This window comes from Ranitomeya imitator, chromosome 6 (genome assembly GCF_032444005.1).
Source record: "Ranitomeya imitator isolate aRanImi1 chromosome 6, aRanImi1.pri, whole genome shotgun sequence".
NCBI lineage: Eukaryota > Metazoa > Chordata > Amphibia > Anura > Dendrobatidae > Ranitomeya > Ranitomeya imitator.
Genome location: NC_091287.1, coordinates 523,501,313 through 523,525,683, shown reverse-complemented (window position 1 = coordinate 523,525,683; position 24,371 = coordinate 523,501,313). Strand labels below are relative to the sequence as shown.

The 24,371-nt window shown below is 45.9% G+C and overlaps 1 protein-coding gene across 2 annotated transcripts in view; it reads right to left on the bottom strand.

The window, feature by feature from the left end:
* Positions 1 to 1,791: 1,791 nt before the first annotated feature.
* Positions 1,792 to 24,371, bottom strand: part of TAF2 (TATA-box binding protein associated factor 2) — a 202,378-nt gene continuing 179,798 nt past the window's right edge. For both annotated transcript variants that reach the window (XM_069731811.1, XM_069731812.1), the window contains exon 26: positions 1,792 to 2,346. In XM_069731811.1, the coding sequence (XP_069587912.1) occupies positions 2,081 to 2,346 (266 nt within the window). In that variant the 3' untranslated portion in view covers positions 1,792 to 2,080. The remainder of the gene's footprint in view (positions 2,347 to 24,371) is intronic.

Here is a 24,371-nt window from a genome sequence, read left to right as displayed (position 1 = left end):
AATGCCCCTTTCATTTTGGTGTGGGTACTGTTGTGAATTCCGCTCTTGGGCTCCCTCCGGTGGTTGTAAGTGGCACTTTTGTGAGTTCTGCTCTTGGGCTCCCTCTTGTGTTTTCTAGTGGTATGGAGTTAGCTGTCACCAGCTGCCTCCACTTATCATCTCTTCTGCTCGGCTATTTAAGTCTGGCTCTATCTTGGCTCTATCTTCAGCCAGTGCCACTTCTATATGGTTCCTGGTTGGATTCACATCTTTTTGGAGTTCCCTGTTATCCTGACCAGTTCAGCTAAGCTAAGTTTTTGCTTGCCCTTTTCTGTCCATAGATTATGGACTTATCCATTCTGTGCTTTCTATGTTTGTCCAGCTTATCAGTGTGAATTAATTCTGCCTTGCTGGAAGCTCTGGGAGGCAGATTTGCCCTCCACACCTTTAGTCAGGTGTGGAGATTTTTTGTAAACTCTGCGTGGATTTTTGTAGTGTTTTATACTGACCGCACAGTATTCCATCCTGTCCTGTCTATTTAGACTGGCCTCCTGTGCTCATCCTGGTTTCATTCTGTGTATGTCTTTTCCCTCTCCACTCACAGTCATTATTTGTGGGGGCTAATCTATCCTTTGGGGATTTTCTCTGAGGCAAGATAGCTTTCCTGCTTCTATCTTTAGGGGTAGTTAGCTCTTAGGCTGTGACGAGATGCCTAGGGAGAGTTAGGAGCATTCCACGGCTACTTCTAGTGTTGTGTTGAGCTTAGGGACTGCGGTCAGTACAGTTACCACTTCCTTCGGAGCTCGTTCCATGTTGCTCCTAGACCACCGTATCATAACAGGGTACTGTGTGGCGGCCATTGTTGCTGTGGCTTTGTGCTGGTGGGGCGGCGCGGTCTGGAGTCAAGGGGACTCAGTCCTGCAGAATGGGTGCAATGGGGCAACAGGCCGTCTGCCCCGCTGGTGCATTGCCACTGTGGCTGTGGTCACCGCATGGCTCCGCTCCGTTAGGGCGGTAAGACTCACTATGAGGTTTGCCGTGACATGGCAGTGGGCTTCATACAGTCTGATCATAATGTTAAACTAAGAACCTCATGTTCAGTTATATAATTTTTTGTCTAGCGGCTTTAGATCAAGGTACGATTTTTGGAGGCGAGGTTCATGCTCTTTTTTTTTCTTTTTGTGCAAAGAGACATAGGTAATCCTACACGTATTGACCCAGTGGGCTGAATCCAGATGCTCTTCACAATTTTGAGATTAATATTTCACAAAATATTTAGAAAACCAAGTGTAATTTCCTTTAAAACTTTACAAATAATTACTATTTTGTGTTGGTATATCACATAAAATCCTAATAAAATAGATTAAGATTTGTGGGTGCAACGTGGAAAAAATTTTTTGGAGAAGTTCAAGGGATATGAATACTGTACATATGCAAGTGCACAAACGTGTCCTCAAAGAGATCAGCAGCTGTATGTAAGACACAAGACACCTGCTCTCCATGGAGGTCAACCATGTTTTTGAAATCTGTCTTTTTTTCAGTTCTTATTGATACGCCCACCCCATCGAATGTTCCTGCTTAAGACACCATGGCTACGGATGCAGGTTTTCTAGTAATACTGCTTTATTTTCCTTTCTAGTAATATAACACTACACGAGAAAGGAAGCCACCTCGGCCTGCCTCACACAGACGAATGGCCTTTCTTGACCCAAGCTTGTAAAAAGTTAGTGGTAACGAGAGATTAGACATTGTTTTCTTAAAAAACAGTTTAATAGACATTGGGTTGTTAAAAAGGTTAAAGACGGCTCCAACTAGCGCTGACAAAGTCAAAATTTATTGTTTTGAACACGCTCCTTAAAAAAAGCTGGAAAGCCCACATAGCCCTTTTACCTAAAATTACTACAAAGTGGGCTCGAAGTTCTCATACAAAAAAAACTCTCAAACTTTGAGACAGAAGGCTAATCTACTCAAAAATAAAGACTATGTCCACACCGACACCGTCTGCAAACCACTGACTGCAACTACATCTACCTTGGTAGATCACGGATTATTTTTTTGTTGTACATTATTTTGGCCATCTGTCATAGAAGTGGCAGCAAGATCACTCCGAGAGCGAAGGAGAACGGATAGAGCGACCGCTGGCGGGGCTGTTGGAGAAGGGCGCTGTTTCCCGCTCTTTTTCTTTGCTTTCATGTTTGTGTTTGTGTTTATGCTTGTGTTTGTGCTTCTTCTTCTTTTTCTTGTGGTCGTGGTGATGATGGTGGTGGTGGTCACTGTGTTTGGAAGAGCTGGACTCTTTGATAAAAGACGATAATGGCGTCTGCGGGATAGCCATCATGTGCAAGTCCAAAGAAGATTGTTCCTTGCCTGTTTGATAAAAAAAAGGAGGGGTAGTTATTGTAAATGTTTTGGAAACAAAAAATAAAATTACAAAAATGTGTGGTAGATGATTGGTAGAGCGCAATAGCAAGTTTGGGAAGAAATGTTTTTCTTTTCCAAAGTTTTTTCAAAAATGTATCTAAAAGTAAGTAAGAAAGTCATATTTGCTGTACTTTACTGAGACATTGTGGTCTCCAAGGAACAATATATCATATATTTAGGGTCTAAAATTCAATGTATTCCCAAGTAGTTGCTCAAGTGATTCCTAGTAATGATTTTCTAGTCTGCCATAAATAGGGCCTAAAAAATTGCTAGATGAAGACCTCATTCACATGACAATCGGATACATGCAAGCCAAATGACGGTTGTTAAATTGCCCGTTTATACAGGCCTGATTAGAATTCTCTGTGCACAGAACGGTCATCTATTACTATGGTCTATGGAGCCAGGTGACCGATGGGTCCCAATCCTGGCTTTTCCAAAGGCATCCATGGGGCTCAGGTGACCGGAGGGTCCAAATCCGGACTACCCCAAACGTATCCATGGGGCTCAGGTGACTTGTGGGTCCAAATCATGACTACCCCAATCGTATCCATGGGTTCTGTCAAGAACAATGATTCTTAAGCAAGCTTAATTTCATCTCACCAGATGAATGAGTATTTTGTTTGTTTGTTGGGTGATTGCCAACAGGCAAATTGTCGGGAAATGAGCGCTCTTAGGGATGCTTTTTCACGATTAAGGGCCTATCTAAATGGGCTATAACACAAGATGACCCTCAGGATTCAAAGGGTTCGAAAAGTGATCACAATTTTTCCTTACAAATATGCTGGATTGATTGCCCCCAATGTACATATTAAATGCATCATAGGACTCATTCAGATGGAGAACAAGAGAGTCTTCTCTTTGTCTCTGGAAGTAAAAAAAGGAAAGGAAAAGTGCTCAATAGCTTGGAGCAGTTGACTAAAAGGCACGAGACACCTAGTCCTCAGGGTTGTGGAGTCGGAGCCCATTTTGGTGGAGTCGGTGTCATGGAAATTGAGGAGTCGGAGGTTTGGCTTACCGACTACCCAGCTCTAGCAGGGCTGTGAAGTCGAAGTTGTGGAGTTGGAGTCATGGAAATTGAGGAGTAGGAGGTTTGGCTTACCGACTCCACAGCCCTGCAGTCCTGTCCTGACAATCTGCTGAGAAAACACTGATTTTGTTGAAACAGCAACACAGCCCAGAACGTGACATCACTGGAATCATGCAGATTACACAACAAAATCCTGACGACAGATTCTCTTTAAGATATATGTCAGAAGCTTTTTAAGATATATACGGTAGATATCCACTTGAAGTATATACTCATAGGGATTGTCAGAATATAGATGTATACAATGCAAGAATGAGTAAGTATAATCTCAGAATCTCTGGAGTATCGGATGCCGAACTAAAGGAATCGTTCTGCAAACAGCGACTGCTCCTCAAGGACCTTGATGGTTTTAATGATCTAAGTTGCTGACTTTTTAATGAAATACAATATTTTAGTTCCAGTGAAAACTTTAAATGTAAGCTAATAAACCAGATGGCCTGAGCTCTGATGAGTCATTTTATTTTCCGAACATATGATATTCATCAAGCTGCTGGTAGTTCTCCTGGGGAACTGGCAGACGTGGATTTATGCAGGCAACACTGTGTTTCTATGACATAATTCAGCGTATGCCGCGATTCATCTCTGCGGTGGTCAACACTGTGATTCGGTCGCTCCTCTGCTGACAATCTTAGGAGAGTTTTTAGAATGGGGAGCAGATTCATTAGTCATCAGTAATTTTGGGGCGTATGAAAGGAAAAAATCAAACAACAAAAACACATTTCTACTGTAGTTATAGGTTTCAACAACACATTCACTTTAACCATACATTGTACAGCAAAATGGGGAAAAAAAATCCAATGGGGATAATTCTGGGATTGTTTCTTTTGCGTTCGTTGTTCAGTAAAAATGGCTGGGCAGCATAATTATACAAGTCATGGCCATGGCCATCATATGGTATGATTACAACAATACCGAACTTTATTTTAGTAGTTAAAAAAATAATAAATTAGAAAACTGTAAACAAATTTTTTTTTTAAGGGGGTAGGTGTTTTTTGTGCTACTATTTTCTGAGACTCATAACTTTTATTTACATTTTTTTTCCATCAATGAAACTGTCAGCTGTTTTTTTTGGCATGGGGATTTCGATATTTTTCATGAGTGCCATTTTGAGGTACGCATGATGCTTTGATTACTTCTTATTGAAATATTTTGGTGAGGTGGGGAGACCCAAAAACAGGAATTCTGGCATTTCCATTTAATTTTCTTTACAATGTTTATTGCACAAGCAAAATCATTTTACATTTTGATAGATTGGACTTTTTTATATGTGGCAATACCAAATAAGTAGAGACGAGAAAACCCGAAATGTAAAGTGTGTGATGCTGAAATCCAAGCACAAATCTCTCCTGGAAGTCCATTTTACAGTTCAGGAAGTTGACAGAGTGAGAGAACGTGTGAAAGAGAGAGTGTGAGTGAGAAAGAGAGCGAGAGAGAAAGAGTGCGAGTGTGTATGAGTGAGAAAGAGCGAGAGAGAAAGAATGTGAGAGAGTGTATGAGTGAGAAAGAAAGCGAGAGCGTGAGAGTGTATATGAGTGAGAAAGAGCGAGAGAGAAAGAGAATGTGAGAGAATGTATGAGTGAGAAAGAAAAGAGAGCGTGAGTGTGTATGAGTGAGAAAGAGCGAGAAAGAATGTGAGTGAGAGTATGAGTGAGAAAGAGCGAGAGAGAAAGTGAGTGAGTATGAGTGAGAAAGAGCGAGAGAGAAAGTGAGTGAGTATGAGTGAGAAAGAGCGAGAGAGAAAGAGAATGTGAGTGAGAAAGAGCGAGAGAGAAAGAGAATGTGAGAGAGTGGATGAGAGAAAGAAAGCGAGAGAGCGTGAGTGTATGAGTGAGAAAGAGCGAGAAAGAGAATGTGAGTGAGAGTATGAGTAAGAGAATGTAAGAGAGTGTATGAGAGAAAGAAAGCGAGAGAGCGTGTATGAGTGAGAGAGCGAGAAAAAGAATGAGTGAGAGTATGACTGAGAAAGAGCGAGAAAGTGAGTGTGAGAAAGAAAGCGAGAGAGCGTGTATGAGTGAGAAAGAGCAAGTGAGAAAGAGAATGTGAGAGTGTATGAGTGACAAAGAGCGAGAGAGAAATAGAATGTGTGAGTGTATGAGACAAAGAGAATGTGAGTGAGAAAGAGAGCAAGAGAGAATGAGTGAGAGTTTGTATGAGTGAGAAAGAGAGCGAGAAGTGTGAGTGAGTGTGTATGAGTGAGAAAGAGAGCGAGAGTGTGAGAGTGATTGAAAGAGAGTGACAGTGTGAGTGAAAGGGTGTTAGTGAGAGTGTGTCACAGATATAGACCATACAAATGTTAATGCCCTTATAGTCACCCCACAAACACATCTGTCAGATCACAACCGACTGCTCCTATACATCAAATCCACAAAAAAATCACCCTCACAAACCCCGCAAACAACCAGCCTCTTTAGCTTGCCGTCATCCTTCAAATGGTCCAAGATGTCGGCCACAAAATATAAAGATGCCATCAACAGATGAGAGATCAAGGAGAAGCTCCAACGCTTCCATAACAACGTGCATGAACTTAACCCAGAAGGAGTACACCTAGCGGTAATAGAAGTTAAAGACTTTCTCTATGCCATGGCAGAAATGTCCGACCTCAAAAGAAGCATCAACAAGAGGCCAAGTAAACAAAATCCTAACAACTGGTTTGACAAAGAATGTAAGACCATACGGAAGGCCCTAAGAATGGCCTCAAATAAAAAAACCAGAGACTCAAACAACCCCTCTCTGAGAGAAGCCTACCACATCATACAACAAAACTACAAAGCCATCCTCAGAAACAAAAAGCAAAACCACATCTCCACCAAACTCCTCCAACTCTAAGATGCCCTTGAAGACAAAATTTTGCGAACTGTGGAATCATCTTGGATCCAACCACTGACCATATCAACACTCAACACAGCCTCATCAAGAGCCATGTCCACAATACAAAGAACGGGAAGATGTACGCCTGTTTTGTGGACATCAAAAAGGCCTTCGACTCAGTGCGGCACTCAGGACTATTTCTACAACTGCTGGGGAGCGGAATAGGAGGCAAAACATATGATGTCATCCTAAGCTCCTACACTGAGAACAGTTGCAACGGAATGGAAGGAGGATGGCCTATTTCCAACAGAGTCCAGGAGAGACAGGGCTGCAGCCTCAGTCCAACTCTAACATCTACATCAATGAGCTGGTGGTGGCCCTAAAGTCCTCATCAGCAGCAGGACTCACCCTCCATGACACCCAGGTGAAATTTCTGCTGTATGTTGATGACCTCGTGCTGTTATCATCAACCGAGAAAGCCCTCCAAGATCATCTGAAATCCTAGAGACCTTCAACAGCACATAGGCACTGTCAATCAACCAGAAGAAAACTAATATCATGGTGTTCTAGAAAAGAAACCAGAAACCTACAGACCATTCTACCTTTATGATAGACAACTGTCCACTTACAGAAACCAACAAGTACACCTACCTTGGCCTAGAACTCAGCCAGTCAGGGATCTTCAAGCAAGTCATAGAGTTACTGAAAGACAAGGCATCCAAAGCCTTCTATACCATCAGAAGACGTCTGTACCATCTTAAGGCACCAGTAACTGTCTGGCTAAAATCTTTCGACTCCATCATTGTCCCAATCCTTCTGTAGGCAGTGAAGTCTGGGGCCCAATTTCATACCCAAACTGGTCAAAGTAGGACACTGGACTGACAAATATTCCTCCTAGAGTTCTGCAAGCATCTTCTCCAAGTCCATCGGAGCACATCAAACAGCACCTGCTGAGCAGAGTTGGGCAGATCCCTGCTACACCTCGCAATCCAGAAGGCGATGTCATTCAAAGCTCATCTACAAAGTAGTAGTCCCAGCTCCTACCATCACAAAGCCTTCCTACACCAGGAAGCCCAAGGAAGCCTCTCAACACAAAGTACCCAAAGCCAGCCTGAACAAGATATCAACCTAAATGGCCTGACAAAGGCGAAATCCGGAAGGTGGTACATAAAGTCAAAGAGGAAAATCTCAGCACCTGGAGGAATGACAAACAAATCCCAGAAACTAACAATATACCAGTACCTACAGAGGGAGTACATACTGGCCCCAAATCTAAAGAAACTAGAAAACCCCAAAGAGTGACAGATCCTGAGCCGGTACAGACTGAGCACCCACAGCCTACTTATCGAATCCGGGCAGCCCTGACAGAACTACAAGCCCCGAGAGAGCAGACTCTGCCAGCAGTGCCACAAGGAGGCCGCAGAGGATGAGGCTCACTTCCTGCTGAGGTGCCTCAAATACTCCGCAGTGAAGGACACTCACTTCAAAAGACTGTCTGATCTCTTCCCAGACTTCACCTCTGTGGAGGAGAAAAGGAAACTGCCGATAATACGGGGGGGAAGAGGAAAGCGCAGCGGCTATAGCAGTGGAATATGTCAGTGCCTGCCACAGACTAAGAGGAGACTGATATATCATGGACCTATATACCCCACCCTGGACACGTCCATATCCCCCAACTAAGAGCCTGATATGTCATGCCCATATCCTCAAAAAGGAGCCGGATATATCCTGGACCTCTATATGCCTCCCTACCCGTCTCCCTATTTTTACCATTTGCTTTGGTAATGCTAACATGTACTTAGTCCTGCCAATAAAGCATATTTGAAAGAGAGTGTGAGTGAGAGAGGGTGAAAGTGTGGGAGTGAGTGTGATTGAAAGAGTGAAAGCATGTGAGAGTGTGAGTGAAAGTGTATGAGTGTTAGTGAGAAAGAGTGAGAGAGAGTGTGAGTGACATAGTGTGAGTGAGTGTTAGTGAGATGAGAAAATCTGAAATGTAAAGTATGTAATGCTGAAGTCCAACCACAAACCTCTCCTGGAAGTCGGTTTTACAGATCAGGGAGTTGAAAAGTGAGAGACCGTGTGACAGAGAGAGAGTGAGAGTGTGAGACAGAGTGTGTGTGAGTGAGAAAGAGGAGAAAGTGTGAGAGTGAAACTGTTTGAGGGAGTGTGAGCGAGTGTGATTGAAAGCTAGTGAGTGAGAAAGTGTGAGAGAGAAATAGTGAGAGAGTGTATGAGTGAGAGAGCGAGAGAGAAAGTGTGAGTGAGAGAGACTGAAAGTGTGTGAGTGAGAGAATGTGTGTGTGTGATTGAAAGAGTGAAAGTGTGTGTGAGAGAGTGAATTAGAGAAAGTGAGTGAAAGTGTGAGTGAAAGAGAGTGAAAGTGTGTGCTAGTGAGAAAGAATGAGAGTGACAGACAGTGTGAGTGAGTGAGAGAGTGTGTGAGTGAGAAAGAGCTTTCAATCTGTCAATCCTTTCCGTGTCCGGGCCGGGTGAGGTTTCCAGTGTTGAGTCAAATTAAGCCGCATGCTCCACTCCTGGTGGTGCTCTTCCGTGATAGCAGGGCTGTGGAGTCGGTAAGCCACAGTTGCGACACCGACTCCTGGATTTTATCAGGTACCGACTCCGGCTCCTTCATAAATGGCCAATTCGTAACAATAAATTTACTGTTGTCAAATATTAACATCGTGCTTATTCAGTTTCTCACCATCATAGAAGTAATCAGACCACTTAGAGCAAAAACTATATTTATTAGAATACAATTAGAATATAGGAAATAACTTTTATAAACTTTTCTAAACTCTTGTAAGTAAATATACAATAAACACTGTTATGCAGTTAATAATAAGAAATCTATAAATTTGTCCTCAGAAAAAGTATTGCCTCTGTCAGATCCTCCTTCATGGATGCCCTCAAATCTGATCTAATTATTTTGAGAGCAGAGAACAACCTCTCTACACTAACTTGGGTTGGTGGCAAAGCAGTAACCACTCGGGCAACATCTCTGACAATGTCAGGATACTGTCACGGGAGTACTGGGTAGACTAAGGCTGGTTACCCGGGCCCCTGTGATATCCCTCAGGCTAGGAAAACCCTGTCTGACCCTCTCCCAGAAGTTACACTAAAGGTGTGCATGTCTGGGCCGCCAGGCCTGACCCTGTCTCCTGTTTCAGCCCTAAGCTGAAACCACCTCCCGCCACCCAGTGAAGAGACCACACACCAATCCCCACAGAAAGCACAGACAGGGAAAACTGAAAAACGCACCACGCCGCAGTCACACAGGAATACACGAAAATGTGCACAGGGCAAAACAAATACAAATATAGGAAGGAGAAATATGACAAAGGATAAAACACCACCAGATACGATATTCCTTCTCCTAGACCACCACTCCAGACCGAGATCACCAGGCACAAGACACAAGCTATAATCGGCGACGCCCAAAGTTCAGCAAAACTATTTAAAGGCAGAGGGCGTGACCCAGCCTCCAATCCGAGTACCAGCTAGATTAACCCCGGACAACCTAGATAAAATCTAGCCGGCGCCACTGAGCGCATAGTGGATGAATGCGGAATTACCGCTGTCTGTCGGACGCCCTAGTGTGAATAGTGTCCGACATGACAGATACAGAGGAATCGCTTGTTGCACTGTTATTTTTGATGAGAGGTCAAATTTCTCAATTTCTTTTAGTGCACATGAAAAATTCTGCTGAAATGTACTGGCTGTGTTCTTTGATGGGGATGACTCTTCTACGCGGGAACGCTTTGCACAGTCCTTGTGATCCAAATATTTTTCGAAATTAAATTCTTCATCAGTTGATGAGGGTGAAGATGTGGCAGGACGGCCAAATTCTTCTTGTTCCTCCTGACTGTTCTGCAACCCTTTCATCCTTACTGCTATTTCAAACAGAGCTTCTTTTCCTTTAGTTAGCTGATGATCATCTAGAGGAATCCGATGCATTGGGTCTACAACAAAACAGCTGCCAAAAGAATGTTATTTTGAAATAGTAACTCCTCTCTCCGATTCATTGATATAGCAATGCCACTTGCAATTAACCCTCCTCTTTGGGACAGGCGAAACATCAGGTTCTTCTACTCCTTTAAGAAAACACCTGGAGTTAAGTCCTCTGCTTGTAATTTTTTAGTCACTGTAAATGGGTGCTCTAGCAATTTTTACAGCTCAGTCACCTGATTCCACTGACTTTCATTTAGCGTCAGTTGAGGGTTAGCCATGTCTACAAGAAAGGTTTTCAGTTCAACCAAGCGCTGAATCATTAAATAAGTACTGCCCCATCGTGTGTCTTGATCAATAATTGCCCCTTTTCCAGCACGTCTCTTCAAAATTGAGTCAACTTTAGGGGTTCTGGCAACAGTAGCCAATTTTCTCACCTTGCCAATCAGTGCAGCAGCATGTTCTTCTTGCAGACTATCTCTTTTAGCCAGCTGTAGCGTATGCACAACACAGCGCATGTGATGAATGAAAGAACGTATTGACACAGTTTCAACAAGATCATCTAAACTATCATGTTGCTGTTCATCTGAAGCAAATTCAGTTTGCTCCTCAGTTACAATACTGTGTTCCTCTATTTCAAACATTTCTGTGTCTGTGGACCCAGAATGTTCTTCTAGCTGCTGGTCACCAGCATTACTCTCATTCATTAGCTTAATAGTACTTATATTTGAAGCATTGTCAGTTACGACAGAAAGAACTTGCTCTTTTTTAAGTTCATAGTCTTGCAGAACCTTTTCCACCAAGACCTGGAGAAACTCACTGGTGTGATGAGCTTTGGTGTCTTTTACTGCCAATGTCTTGGTAACTATTTCATTTTGGCACAAACAAATCGGACATTGATGGCAAAATAGTTCACTCTGTGACGTGTGTAGGCATCCATTTAAAGAAACAGAAAGCGTCCCTTGAGAGTTTTTTTAAGTTCTTCCTTTTGTTTAAAAGCTTCTTCGATTACTAATTTTTTAATACTCTCTCTCTCCAGAGAAACACCAAGCTTGCGGACCATTTCCCCATTCAGACACATAAAAGCTGGTCGTGAAAATAATGAAATAGGCACACTATCCTTTACAACAAGCTCTATGATCTGTTTTTTAAATGTATCTACTGTCATTGTCACAGTAACTTTGTCACTGACAAAATATCTTGCAACTGATGGCTGCAAAGTTCTCTGCTCCTTTGATTGGCTGGAAGAGCTGGGCACTGGTTCATTGGTTTGGATGCAGTCTTTCTCATCCACTGCTTTCAGTACTTCTGGATGAAAGCGCTGTAAATGTCTCTTTAGATTAGAAGCTCTGGTAGGAGCATTTTTATCTTTGCCTGAATATGCACTTATCTTGGCTTCACAGCATTTGTTTTCGTCTGGATCATTTGTCATACACTGACAGACATAATCTTTTCTATCTTGAGTGATGGTGAAATGTTCAAATGCAGCTGATTTAATGTGACGCTTTTTTGACATTCTCAGGTTTTTAATTCTGCATTCACAATCCAAATGACAATTGTTTTTCCTAAAAACAATTGTACAAAATTATTGCCAGGTCGTACAACTGATATAGTGGTCAGTAATACTGTTATTCCTCATGTACTCACAGTTAACTGATGCAAAGTTTGTTGAAAGGATAATACTTCTTACAGTCTTCCTCTTCTGAGTAGCAGCTATGAGATGCTTGGAAGAAGCACACCTAGTAAACATCTAGTCTAGAGGAGGAGCTTTACTACTAAGAATTTGCAACACATTTTCACTTTCAGTTTTATACATTGTAATTAGGGGGGTTGGGGCAGCATGAGGTTAACCAAGTATAAGATTAGATAAGGGCAGTGGAGAACAGTGACACACAAGAAGTAAGGGTACCGTCACACAGTGGCACTTTGATCGCTAGGACGGCACGATCCGTGACGTTCCAGCGATATCATTACGATCTCGCTGTGTCTGACACGCTACTGCGATCAGGGACCCGCTGAGAATCGTACGTCGTACGTCGTAGCAGATCGTCTGAAACTTAATTTTGTCGCTGGATCTCCCGCTGACATCGCTGAATCGGCGTGTGTGACGCCGATTCAGCGATGTCTTCACTGGTAACCAGGGTAAACATCGGGTTACTAAGCGCAGGGCCGCGCTTAGTAACCCGATGTTTACCCTGGTTACCAGCGTAAACGTAAAAAAAACAAACAATGCATACTTACCTTCAGCTGTCTGTCCCCGGCGCTCTGCTTCTCTGCACTCCTCCTGCATCCTGTGTCAGCGCCGGCCAGCCAGAAAGCACAGCGGTGACGTCACCGCTCTGCTTTCCGGCTGACCGGCGCTGACAGTGCAGAGGAAAGCACAGCGCCGGAGGACAGACACGGAATGTAAGTATGTAATGTTTGTTTTTTTTATGTTTACGCTGTTAACCAGGGTAAACATCGGGTTACTAAGCGCGGCCCTGCGCTTAGTAACCCGATGTTTACCCTGGTTACCAGGGGACTTCGGGATCGTTGGTCGCTGGAGAGCTGTCTGTGTGACAGCTCTCCAGCGACCACACAGCGACGCTGCAGCGATCGACATGGTTGTCGTATCGCTGCAGCGTCGTTTCAGGGTGACGGTACCCTAAGAAATGTCTCTATCTCCAGCAGAACTGCTTATAACTGTTGTTCATAGTTTGATATAACATATATATTTAAAGGTACCGTTACACTAAGCGATTTACCAACGATCACGACCAGCGATACGACCTGGCTGTGATCGTTGGTAAGTCGATGTGTGGTCGCTGGAGAGCTGTCACACAGACAGCTCTCCAGCGACCAACGATGCCGAAGTCCCCGGGTAACCAGGATAAACATCGGGTTACTAAGCGCAGGGCCGCGCTTAGTAACCCGATATTTACCCTGGTTATCATTGTAAATGTAAAAAAAAAAAAAACACTACATACTCACATTCCGGTGTCTGTCGCGTCCCTCACAGTCAGCTTCCCGCACTGACTGTCAGCGCCAGCCGGCCGTAAAGCAGAGCACAGCGGTGACGTCACTGCTGTGCTTTACGGCCGACGCTCAGTCAGTGCGAGAAGCTGACGGCGTGAGACGTGACAGACACCGGAATGTGAGTATGTAGTGTTTGATTTTTTTACATTTACAATGGTAACCAGGGTAAATATCGGGATACTAAGTGCGACCCTGCGCTTAGTAACCCGATGTTTACCCTGGTTACCAGTGAACACATCGATGGATCGGCGTCACACACGCCGATTCAGCGATGACAGCGGGTGATCAGCGACCAAAATAAAGGTCCTGATCATTCCTAGCGACCAACGATCTCCCAGCAGGGGCCTGATCATTGGTCGCTGTCACACATAACGATTTCGTTAACGATATCGTTGCTACGTTACAAAAAGCAACGATATCGTTAAAGAACGGTACCTTTAGTAACATTTATAAAATTTATATGAAAGTTCAATTATGAAATATGAATACTTTTTTTAAAGCTGGAGTCGGTACATTTCTACCGACTCCAACCAAAACTAACTCCGACTCCACAGCCCTGCGTGATAGTGACAGAGTGTGAGTGAGTAGGAAAGAGAGTGAGAGTGTGTATGAGTGAGAAAGAGCGAGAAAGTGTGAGTGAGAGAGTTAAAGTGTGCGAGAGTGAAAGTGTGTGTGAGTGAAAGTGTGAGAGAGAATGTGAGTAGGTGTGATTGTAAGAGTGAAATAGGGATTTTTGTTTTATTCACCGTAAAATCCTTTTCTCCGAGACGATCATTGGGCGACACAGGACAGTGGGTGTATGCTTCTGCCGCCAGGAGGCTGACACTAAGTAAACGTGAAAAAAAGTTAGCTCCTCCTCCATCGTATACACCCTGACACTGGCTACCAGAGACTCCAGTTTGGTGCAAAAGCAGTAGGAGAACAAAACACAAAAAATGATATAACAGCATAAATACAGAAAACTTATGTCTAGAAAAGATCCTACTGACTAACAAAAACAGATACAGCCAAAGCAGCCAACAGGCTACCAGGGAGGGAGCTGTGTCCCCCAATGAGCGTCTCGGAGAAAAGGATTTTACGGTGAGTAACACAAAAATCCCTATTTCTCCTTCGCCTCATTGGGGGACACAGGACTGTGGGATGTCCTAAAGCAGTCCCAGGGAGGGAAATTCACTCACCAGTAGAAATTATTCGGAGAATGATTCTCTATAAGTGCGCCACCGCCGCTTGAAGAATCCTTCTACCCAAACTTGCATCCGCAGAGATCTGGGAGTGGACATTATAATGTTTGACAAACGTATGCAGACTAGACCAGGTTGCAGCCCTGCAAACCTGTTCTGCTGAGGCCTGGTGCCGAATCGCCCAGGAAGCCCCCACTGCTCTAGTGGAATGAGCCCTGATTCCAGCCGGAACCATCATGCCCTTGGAGCGATAGGCCTCCTGAATGGTTGCCAGTATCCACCTGGCCAGGGTGGATTTTGAGGCCGCACAACCCTTCCTGCGAACTTCCGGAAGGACAAACAGAGCATCTGTCTGGCGAAAAGGAGCCGTTCGGGAAACGTACCTCCTCAGTGCCCTCACCAGATCCAACGTATGGAGAGATTTTTCTACACGGTGCGTGGGCGCAGGACAAAAAGAGGGCAGAACAATATCCTCATTGATGTGGAATGAGGAAACAACCTTCGGCAAAAAAGACGGTGCTGGTCTGAGCACTACCTTGTTCTGATGAAAACGAAGAAAGGGAGAACGACAGGAGAGGGCTGCCAGCTCTGATACCCGCCTTATGGAGGTTATGGCCACTAAAAATACAACTTTCCAGGAAAGGAGAGTCAAGGAAATATCCTGAAGAGGCTCAAAAGGAGCATCCTGTAAAGCCCTAAGACCAAATTAAGGTCCCAAGGATCAAAAGGAGTCTTATAAGGAGGGACCTTATGAGCGACACCCTGGAAAAAAGTTTTGACCTGAAGATTAGTAGCAATCCTGCGCTGAAAAAAGACAGATAAGGCCGAGATATGCCGTTTAAGAGTACTTGGCGCAAGCCCGGAATCCAGGCCTGTTTGAAGAAAGGCTAGAATGTTGGGGATGGAAAAACGCAGAGGGGGCAGCCTGTGCTCTCTACACCAAGAAAGGAAAACGTTCCAAGTGTGATGGTAGATTCTGGCCGAAACAGTCTTACGTGCACTGATCATAGTATCTGCTACCTCTTGGGAGAATCCTGCCCGAGTTAACACCCAAGATTCAACGGCCAGGCCGTCAAACGTAGGACCCCTGAGTTCTGGTGGTAGATCGGCCCTTGCGAAAGAAGATCTGGCCGATCGGGGAGCCGCCATGGAACCCCGGTGAGAAGCTGCACCAGGTCTGCATACCAGGTCCGACGAGGCCAATCCGGAGCGATCAGAATAGCCGGTACTCTCTCTGCCTTGATTTTCTTGATTACTCTCGGGAGCAGAGCCAGAGGCGGGAACAGATAAGGGAAGAGAAATTGGTTCCAAGACAGTACTAGCGCATCTACCGCGATAGCCTGAGGATCTCGGTACCGAGAGACAAATCTGGGCACCTTGGCATTGCCCTTGGACGCCATTAGATCCACGTCTGGCGTCCCCCAACGATGGCATATCTGCAGAAAAACCTCGGGATGGAGAGACCATTCCCCGGAAGCTAGACCCTGACGGCTTAGGAAATCTGCCGCCCAGTTCTCTTCGCCCGGAATGTGGACTGCCAAAATCACAGAGTGATTTCTCTCTGCCCAGAACAGAATCTGTTTTACTTCCTGCATGGCTGCCTTGCTGCGAGTGCCCCCCTGGTGATTTATATAGGCCACAGCTGTGGCGTTGTCCGATTGAATTCGGACAGGGCGACCCGCCAGAAGATGGTGGAAATGTCGCAAGGCTAGCCGAACTGCTCGGATCTCTAAGAGATTGATGGGGAGGGCTGATTCCTGAAGGGACCAGAGCCCCTGAGCTGTGTGATGGAAGAACACTGCTCCCCAACCCCGGAGACTGGCATCTGTTGTGACCACAAGCCAATTGGTTGGGGGAAAGGGCTTCCCCCTGAGGAGTGATGAGCTGTTTAGCCACCAAGAGAGGGATTGCCTGACCTGGAGAGACAACCGGAATCTGTGGTTGAGGGAGAGAGGATTTCTGTTCCACACTGCCAGGATAGCTTGTTGGAGAGGACGAAGATGAAGCTGCGCAAAAGGAACTGCCTCTATAGTTGCAACCATCTTTCCTAACACCCTCATGCAAGACCGGATCGTATGAGAGTACGGTTGTTGAAGCTTCCATACTTCCTGCCGAAGGGCGAGAACCTTGTCCTGGGGGAGAATTGAAAGGGCTTGAGAGGTGTCGAAGATCATGCCTAAAAAAGAGATTCTCCGAGATGGTTGAAGGGATGACTTCCTTAAATTTATTAGCCAACCTAGACGAGAAAGGGTGTCCAGAGTGATGCCGACATTTTCCCTGCAAGATTGAAAAGTCGCCCCTTTGATCAGTAGATCGTCTAGATAAGGCAGGACAACTATGCCCCGGGAGTGCAAAATGGACACTACAGTTGCCATGACTTTTGTGAACACCCTGGGGGCGGAGGCCAGCCCGAAGGGTAAAGCCGTGAACTGGAAGTGCAGATCGTTTAAGGCAAACCGGAGAAATCTTTGATGAGGTGGAAAGATGGGAATATGTAGATAGGCGTCCTGAATGTCTATTGAGGCCAAAAACTCTCCCTTTTCTAGCGAGGCGATGACAGACCTGAGGGATTCCATCCGAAAGTGACGAACGCGGACAAACCGGTTTCAAAGTTTTAGATCTAGAATAGGCCTGACTGTTCCGTCCTTTTTGGGGACTACAAAAAGATTGGAATAAAAGCCCCGAAACCTTTCCTCCCTTGGAACAGGAGAAATTACTCCGCTGTGACGAAGGGTCTCTATGGAGTTGTACAGGTCTTGTCGGAGAGACTCGGACTTGGGAAGACGGGATGGGAAGAACCGGGGAGGAGGAAGACGGACCAGCTCTATCCTGTAACCTGAAGATACGAGCTCCCCCACCCACCAGTCGTGGATTACCTGAAGCCAGACCTGGTGAAACAAAAGTAGACGTCCGCCTACTCTGTTGGAGGAACCCCGAGGAGACCTCCAGTCCCTTAGCCGAAAACCTTTGAGTCCTAGATCCTCTGGATCTAGTTGACTGGGAACGCATTCTTCCCCCCTGGTTGGCCAAATAGGGGAACTGAACGTCCCGGTCCTGATTGGGTCGACCCTGCGCAGCAGAACTCGATGCTGGAGCCCATTTAGCATTGCGAAAGGGTCTGAAACGAGCTTGAAAATGGCGGCGAAAAGGCTGTCTAATCCTCAGCTGAGGAAGAAACTTACTCTTCCCTCCTGTGGAATCCGAAATCAGCTGATCCAGTTTTTCACCGAACAGGCGACCACCCTGATACGGTAGAGTAGTAAGCGATTTTTTAGAGGTAGCGTCAGCCCGCCATGATCTTAGCCAGAGAGCCCTTCTAATAGCAATAGCATTAGCCGCCGCTGTAGAGGCACAATCTGCAGAATCCAAAGATGCATTAATCAGATAACTGCCAGCCATCTGAGATGACATTTCCGCCAATTCTGCTGACAAATCACTTTCTTGAAGAGCCTTTGTTAAAGACTCTGACCAAGACATCATAGCCTTAGTAACCCAGGTTGCCGCGAAGGAAGGAAAAAGCGCTGAACTAGAAGCCTCGAAAACGGAGCGAGCCAAGCTCTCAATAAGACGATCCGTAGGATCCTTAATCGCCGAGCCATTAGGGAGAGATAGCAATGTATTAGAGGCTAAACGGGACACCGGAGGATCCACAGCAGGATTTTCTGCCCAATTACTACAAAGTTCAGTAGCAAAGGGATACCTAGCTTTCAGAGCCCTAAGCCCTGAAAAGCGTTTGCCCGGGTGTTCTCGGTTACGGCGAATCAGGTCCTCAAATTCCGGATGAGAGAATACCCTATGGGCCCGTTTTGCCCGCTTAAACGAGACCTTATGATCCGAGGACGAGGCGAGATCGTCCTCTATTCCCAGGGACTGATTGACAGCCTCAATGAGGCTATCTACTGACTCCTGAAAACCAGGATTCTCAAAATTAAGGGACCCTTCAGACTCAAAGTCTGTCTCAACTTCCCCGCTCTCTGCAGGGGAAGGAGAACGAGATACAGAGCTCCAGGATGCGGAAGTACCTGAGGGCCTGGGAGACGCAGTGCGAATCCGCTTTCCACGCGTCTGTCTAGCGCGAGCGCGGCCCCTGCAGGCCGGAGGCTCCTGAGACCCCGAGGCCCTCTCCGAGACAGATGGACTGCTGGCCCTAACTGCCGGGGTCTGAAGGGATTTGATTGCTTCAGTAAGGGACGCCATCGATTGCGACAAAGACGTGACCCATTCCGGCAGAGCTGCCTCAGAATCCTGAGGGGCAGAAGCCGGAGGGATTGCTGGGGAGCTGGCAGGGGGGCCTCCTGGGCGCGTTCAGAGTCACAGGCCTCGCAGCGGCGATTACTCTGGGCGTGCGGGAATGGGGCACGACAATCTACACAATCGGTAAAAAGAACCGTGTGAGACTTAACTCTTCTAGACATAGCGATCCGTAAATGCTATACCCAGGGCCAGAGACTGGGACAAAAAAATACTGCTTCAGCCAGCTGGAGGGAGAAGCACTTACCCCAGTCCTGTGTCCCCAAGGCTGTAGCGACAGATCCAGACGCACGCTGCGGAGCAAAAGGAAGTTGCTTTTATCTTCTTCAGAGCCCCTTGAGCCGATGTCAGGGGGAGGGACCGCCAAACAGCGCTGCGGCCTGTAGTAGGCCTAAAGCCGGGACCTCAATTTTTTCCCCCTGAGAGAGGAAGGGGCGGAACCGGAAGTGGACGCGCCGGAAGGGGACGAGCCTAACGGCGCGGTCTGCAGGGCGGAAGCCCGGGCCCTGTGCTGCCCGAAGTCCCCATGAAATCTGGAGACCTGGCCCGCACCTGGAGATAATAGTGCGGCACTAGCCGCACGTAGCGCCGCCGCACCATAGCGCCGCGGTGCCAGAAGCACCGTAGCGCCACGGCGCCGGCCGCAACGCAGCACCGGCGGCACCGCAGCGCCGGCCGCATACAGAGACCCCACCACAGTGCCGCAGAAACGGCCCCCGAAAGAAAGAAAGAAAAGGGATCGGCAGCAAAGCAGCGCCGCAGCACAACCACTCGCAGGCGACGGAACCCCCCCAGCACTGGAGAGCCCCTGCCGTCGCAAGATGACATCAGCATAAAGGTAAAGCCTAAGGCGCCCTGTCAGGAGCCCCCCCATGTTAGATGCCAGCAGAGCGAGGAGGGAGGCAAAAAAGACGGTGCAGGAGCCCTATCTCCATTATCTAGGATAAGGAGAGGGACCGTCCACCACCCCATCTATCACCGCAGCAGAGCAGGGGTGTAGAAATCCGGGGGGAAGCACGGACGTCTGGGGGCACCTGTACAGCCCAGGGTCTAAATACCTTAGGGTGGTCAGGGCCAAGTCCGGTGCAGAATCCCACGTAGCGGGAAAGGGAACGTGGATATGGAATCACACGTGCTTGCCTGTTGATGGTTTTGGGGAGATCGGACCCTCAAAAGGATCCGTCGCCCCTTCAATTCATAATGTTGAAAAAAGGAGTCCAAAGGAACAGGACTCAGAGGTGTGCCTCCTTGAGACACTAAGCATAAACTGGAGTCTCTGGTAGCAAGTGTCAGGGTGTATGCGATGGAGGAGGAGCTAACTTTTTTTCACGTTTACTTAGTGTCAGCCTCCTGGCGGCAGAAGCATACACCCACAGTCCTGTGTCCCCCAATGAGGCGAAGGAGAAAGTACGTGAGAGTGTGAGTGAGAGAGTAAGAGTGAGTGAAAGTGTGTGCTAGTGAGAGAAAGAATGAGAGTGAGAGAAAGAGTTTGAATGTAAGGGAGAGTGTGAGAGAGAAAGAGAGTGTGAGAGAATGTGCATGAGAGAGAAAGAGTGTCCATGAAGAGAGTGAGACAGAGTGAGAGAGTAAGTGAAAGACAGATTTTCCAGGTCATAAGTTCAGGTTCAAGCTTGGGTACAGTTTTGGTACCTGAACCAAACTTTGGACTAAAGTTCGGATAAACTTGATGAACCCGATCTTCCACGGGTCCGCTTATTCCTACAAAAAGTAATTTTTTTCTTTTTGTGAAAATGGAAGTGATTCAAACATTTCGCTGCTTATTGTTTTTTTTTTTTTTTAAGTCGACTTGAACGTACGATTGTTTGATTGCTGGTTCTATATACTGTAATACTACAGAATTGCAGGGCATAAACTTAAGGGGGTTTTCCCAAGAACAAAAGTTCATTTTAATCAATAGATCTTGGAATAATAATAATTTCCACAATTGGATGTGTTTAACCCCTTCATGACATGTCATGACTCTAACTTTGATGTGGGCTCCGGTACTGAGCCCACATCTTTCCTGGCAAATGTCAGCTGTTTTGAACAGCTGACATGTGCCTCTAACAGACGGGGGTGGAATCGCGATCCACCTGCAGCTGTTAACCTGTTAACTGCTACTGTCAAGCTCGGTCAGGTGCTCATAGCAAGTGAGCATTTCTGCTACACACAGGCGATCTGATCATTGCCTTTGTGTGGTAGAGGTGATCGGATGATTGCAGCTTCTAGTCTCCCTTGGAGACTATTGAAGCAAGTAAAAAAAAAATGTTTTAAAAAAAATACACATATTTGGCATTGCCGTGTTCAGAGTCACTTGATCTATCTCATTCCAGTGCAGCTCCATCTTCAGCACTGACGTTCAGGCAGAGGGCACGCACTAACCACGTCACCGCGCCCTCTGACCTGAGCGTCACTGCTGAAGACAGACCGGCGCCGGAACGAGGAAAGGTGACTATCGCGCAGCGCTGCGCAACGCTCCCCTCCCCGTTATACTCACCTGGTCCTGGCGCTGTGCAGTCCCTGCTTCCCCGACGCCGCAGCTTCATCCTGTATTGAGCGGTCACAGTTACCGCTCATTACAGTAATGAATATGCGGCTCCACCTCTATGGGAGGTGGAGCCGCATATTCATTACTGTAATGAGCGGTACCATGTGACCGCTCAGTACAGGAAGAAGCTGCTGCTGCCGGCGCCGGGGAAGCAGGGACCTGCAGGGACCGCAAATAAACCGCAAATAAATCAGTAGCTAGTAATAGATGCTGGCTGTACAACACATCCACATCCAATGTGTGAGGCGCAGGCTCAGCTCCTGAGCCCGCACCATCAACCCACATGCAACATGACCTATATAATCCTAAAAGTTTCTCTGCCTCCATGCAGCGTGGGTGCCAGCTATTTTACACAGCCGACACTCAGTAACTGATACAACCTGAGCTAACAGTCTGTGTTCGCTTAATCCCTTAAATGCTGCTAAGCAAGCATGCCAGTTTGGTATAGATTGGCTTTAACATGGTGGTCATCACTTCTAAAAGCCTATATGGGCTGCAAATTGGCTGCTGTGGCAGTTAGGGACCCTCTGACTGTCTCCTTACATGCAAAGAGAAATCTCCTAGGAAGCCCATATTCCAGTAGACCAGTGATTTCACAATACACTGCAATACCATAGTATTACAATGTACAGTAGCAATCAAGCAATCAGTGCAAATCACCCCTTCAAGCTCCCTAATTAAAAATGAAAAAAAAAAAAAAACACCTTTAAAAAAATGTCAAAGTATAATTAATTAAAAGTTTAGTTTAGCTCATCCCCTTTTCCTTCAACTGAAAATAGCAAAATTTGGTATCACGGCATGTGTAATCACGTGTACTAATAAAATATAAGAATATTTACCCTATACGGTAAAAGCCAAAACAAACAAACAAAAAAGAATGCAATTCAAAGCAATCAAAAAGGTAGTTTGCAGCTCAAAATGGTATAAGGGTACTTTCACACTAGCGTTTTTTGTAAATCCGTCACAATGCGTCGTTTTGCAGAAAAAACGCATCCTGCAAAAGTGCTTGCAGGATACGTTTTTTCCCCATAGACTTCTATTGGCGACGCATTTGCGACGGATTTGCACACTTCGCATCCGTCTTGCGACGGATGCGTCGTGCTTTGGCGGACCGTCGGGGAAAAAAAACCCTACATGTAACGTTTTTTTCTCCCGACGGACCGCTTTTTCCGACCGCGCATGCGCGGCCGGAACTCCGCCCCCACCTTACAATGGGGCAGCGGATGCGCCGGAAAAATGCATCCGCTGCACCCATGGTGCAAAGCGTTAAACGCTAGCGTCGGAATCTCTCCCCGACGCATTGCGACGGGGAGATTCCGACGCCAGTGTGAAAGAAGCCTAAGTAAAAAAAATAAGTCCTTACACAAAAAAAAGGCATACACTTAATTTTTGTTTTTTTCTTTTACAAAGCTGATTTTCTTTTCACGCATTTATAAAATAAATATATATGTTTAATATTGCCTTGGGACCAGGACTCCCCTTTAAAATGTTTTTCAAAACACTCCCTTTCCAACTTTTCCCTCTACATGTATTTATGTAAGATTTGTATTGGAAAGGGTTTTTTAATTATTTTTTTTTTTAGAATATATTTTTCCCGAACCCTCTGACCGGAGGCTTGGACGCTGCCGCCTTTCACCTAGTGCTTGGATAGTTGGCCCCATTTCAGCTTTACCTCCCCTCTGATTTTTTTCATATATTTTTTTTCTCATCTCCACTGAAGCGGTCATCTAATATTTCCCCATCTGTTCTCACTTTCCCGAAGTTTTCTGCTGAGGTCAGTGATGACCACGTGAGCCCCTTTTATGAAGTCCAAGTGTTTTCTCTAAGTCCTGAGCGGGGCCTAAATCACATATGTTACCTACAAAGAAGGCTCCTCTGGGGCGAACATGTGGTTTTTGCAGGACCTTTGAACTGATCCTTCAGGTCGTCTTCCGAAAGGAAGCCTGTTCCTGAGTAAACTTTTTTCTTAACCCCCTCATGACCTTTACTTGAAAGGGTGGACAGAAAAAAACCCAAAACAAAACAAAGAAAAACCCAACAGCGATATGGAAAGTTTGAAGCTCGACAACAAAGCTTTGCAGGAAGAAGATCGGAAATGGAAGCATTCTAGTTACAGAACCTAGATACGGTCACTAATATTTCCCTGCAACATAAGGGAAATAATGTACCGTAAATAGACTTCCATGAGGGTTCTAAGGTTACATTCACATAATGCGTTTTCAATGCATTTTTTTTTACAAGTTCCTATTTTGTATAGGCGTGCTCTGCAGTACCTGGGAGCGGCCTCTACACTTAGCAGCTAAGTTTCCTGTGCTTACGTCCGTCCCTGCTAGACCTTACAACAGCTGATCGGTTGGGGTGCCGGACCCTTACCAATCTGATATCGATGACCCATCCTATGACAAAAAAAAACCCCTGTAAACCTGGCCTAAAGGTGAGACCACCTAGGATGCCAGTCACACTTGGCCAAAATACTGCGCAGCCTTTAGCCACTATGTGGGTTGTGAGTTTCAGTCCAGACAGCAGACATGTTTGGTCTCCCGCTATGGCCACACTTAATAGCCAAGTCTTAAATCAGCACATAAGCCCCTACTTATTGAGCTGCTGATCACAGTCTCTTTATTCCATTAGCACTTTCTATCTCACAACAATGTTATGTGCATCTGGGGGCAAACCTTAATGATCGCTTTGGAAACCGTGAGAAGATCAATTTGCTGTATTAATTAAGGTAGAAATAACCTGGTAGTGATGGCTCGCTTTTCTACAATGCTCTATTTCCTTTACAAGAATATCTGATGAAAAACAGCGCCCCTGTCATTTTTATTTTTTTAGTTCGCCTACTGCCCCCTGCATTTGTTTACACCATTAAATTCCTGCCAGCTATCCCTCTGTGCCTCTAAACTTAAGTTTTTAGCTTCTCTGAAAGTCGTATCTGCCCCACAGCTCTCACACTCCCACATTCAGTAACTGCCCACTACACCTACAAAGCACCATCCTGAGACTCCTAGACAGTCTCAAGATGGATAAATCACAGCACACACAGTTTCTGCTTCCAAACAATTCCTTCCACTTCACCTACTTTGTGCTATCACAATACTTTCCTGCTGTCTCAAAATTGCTGCATTTCCCA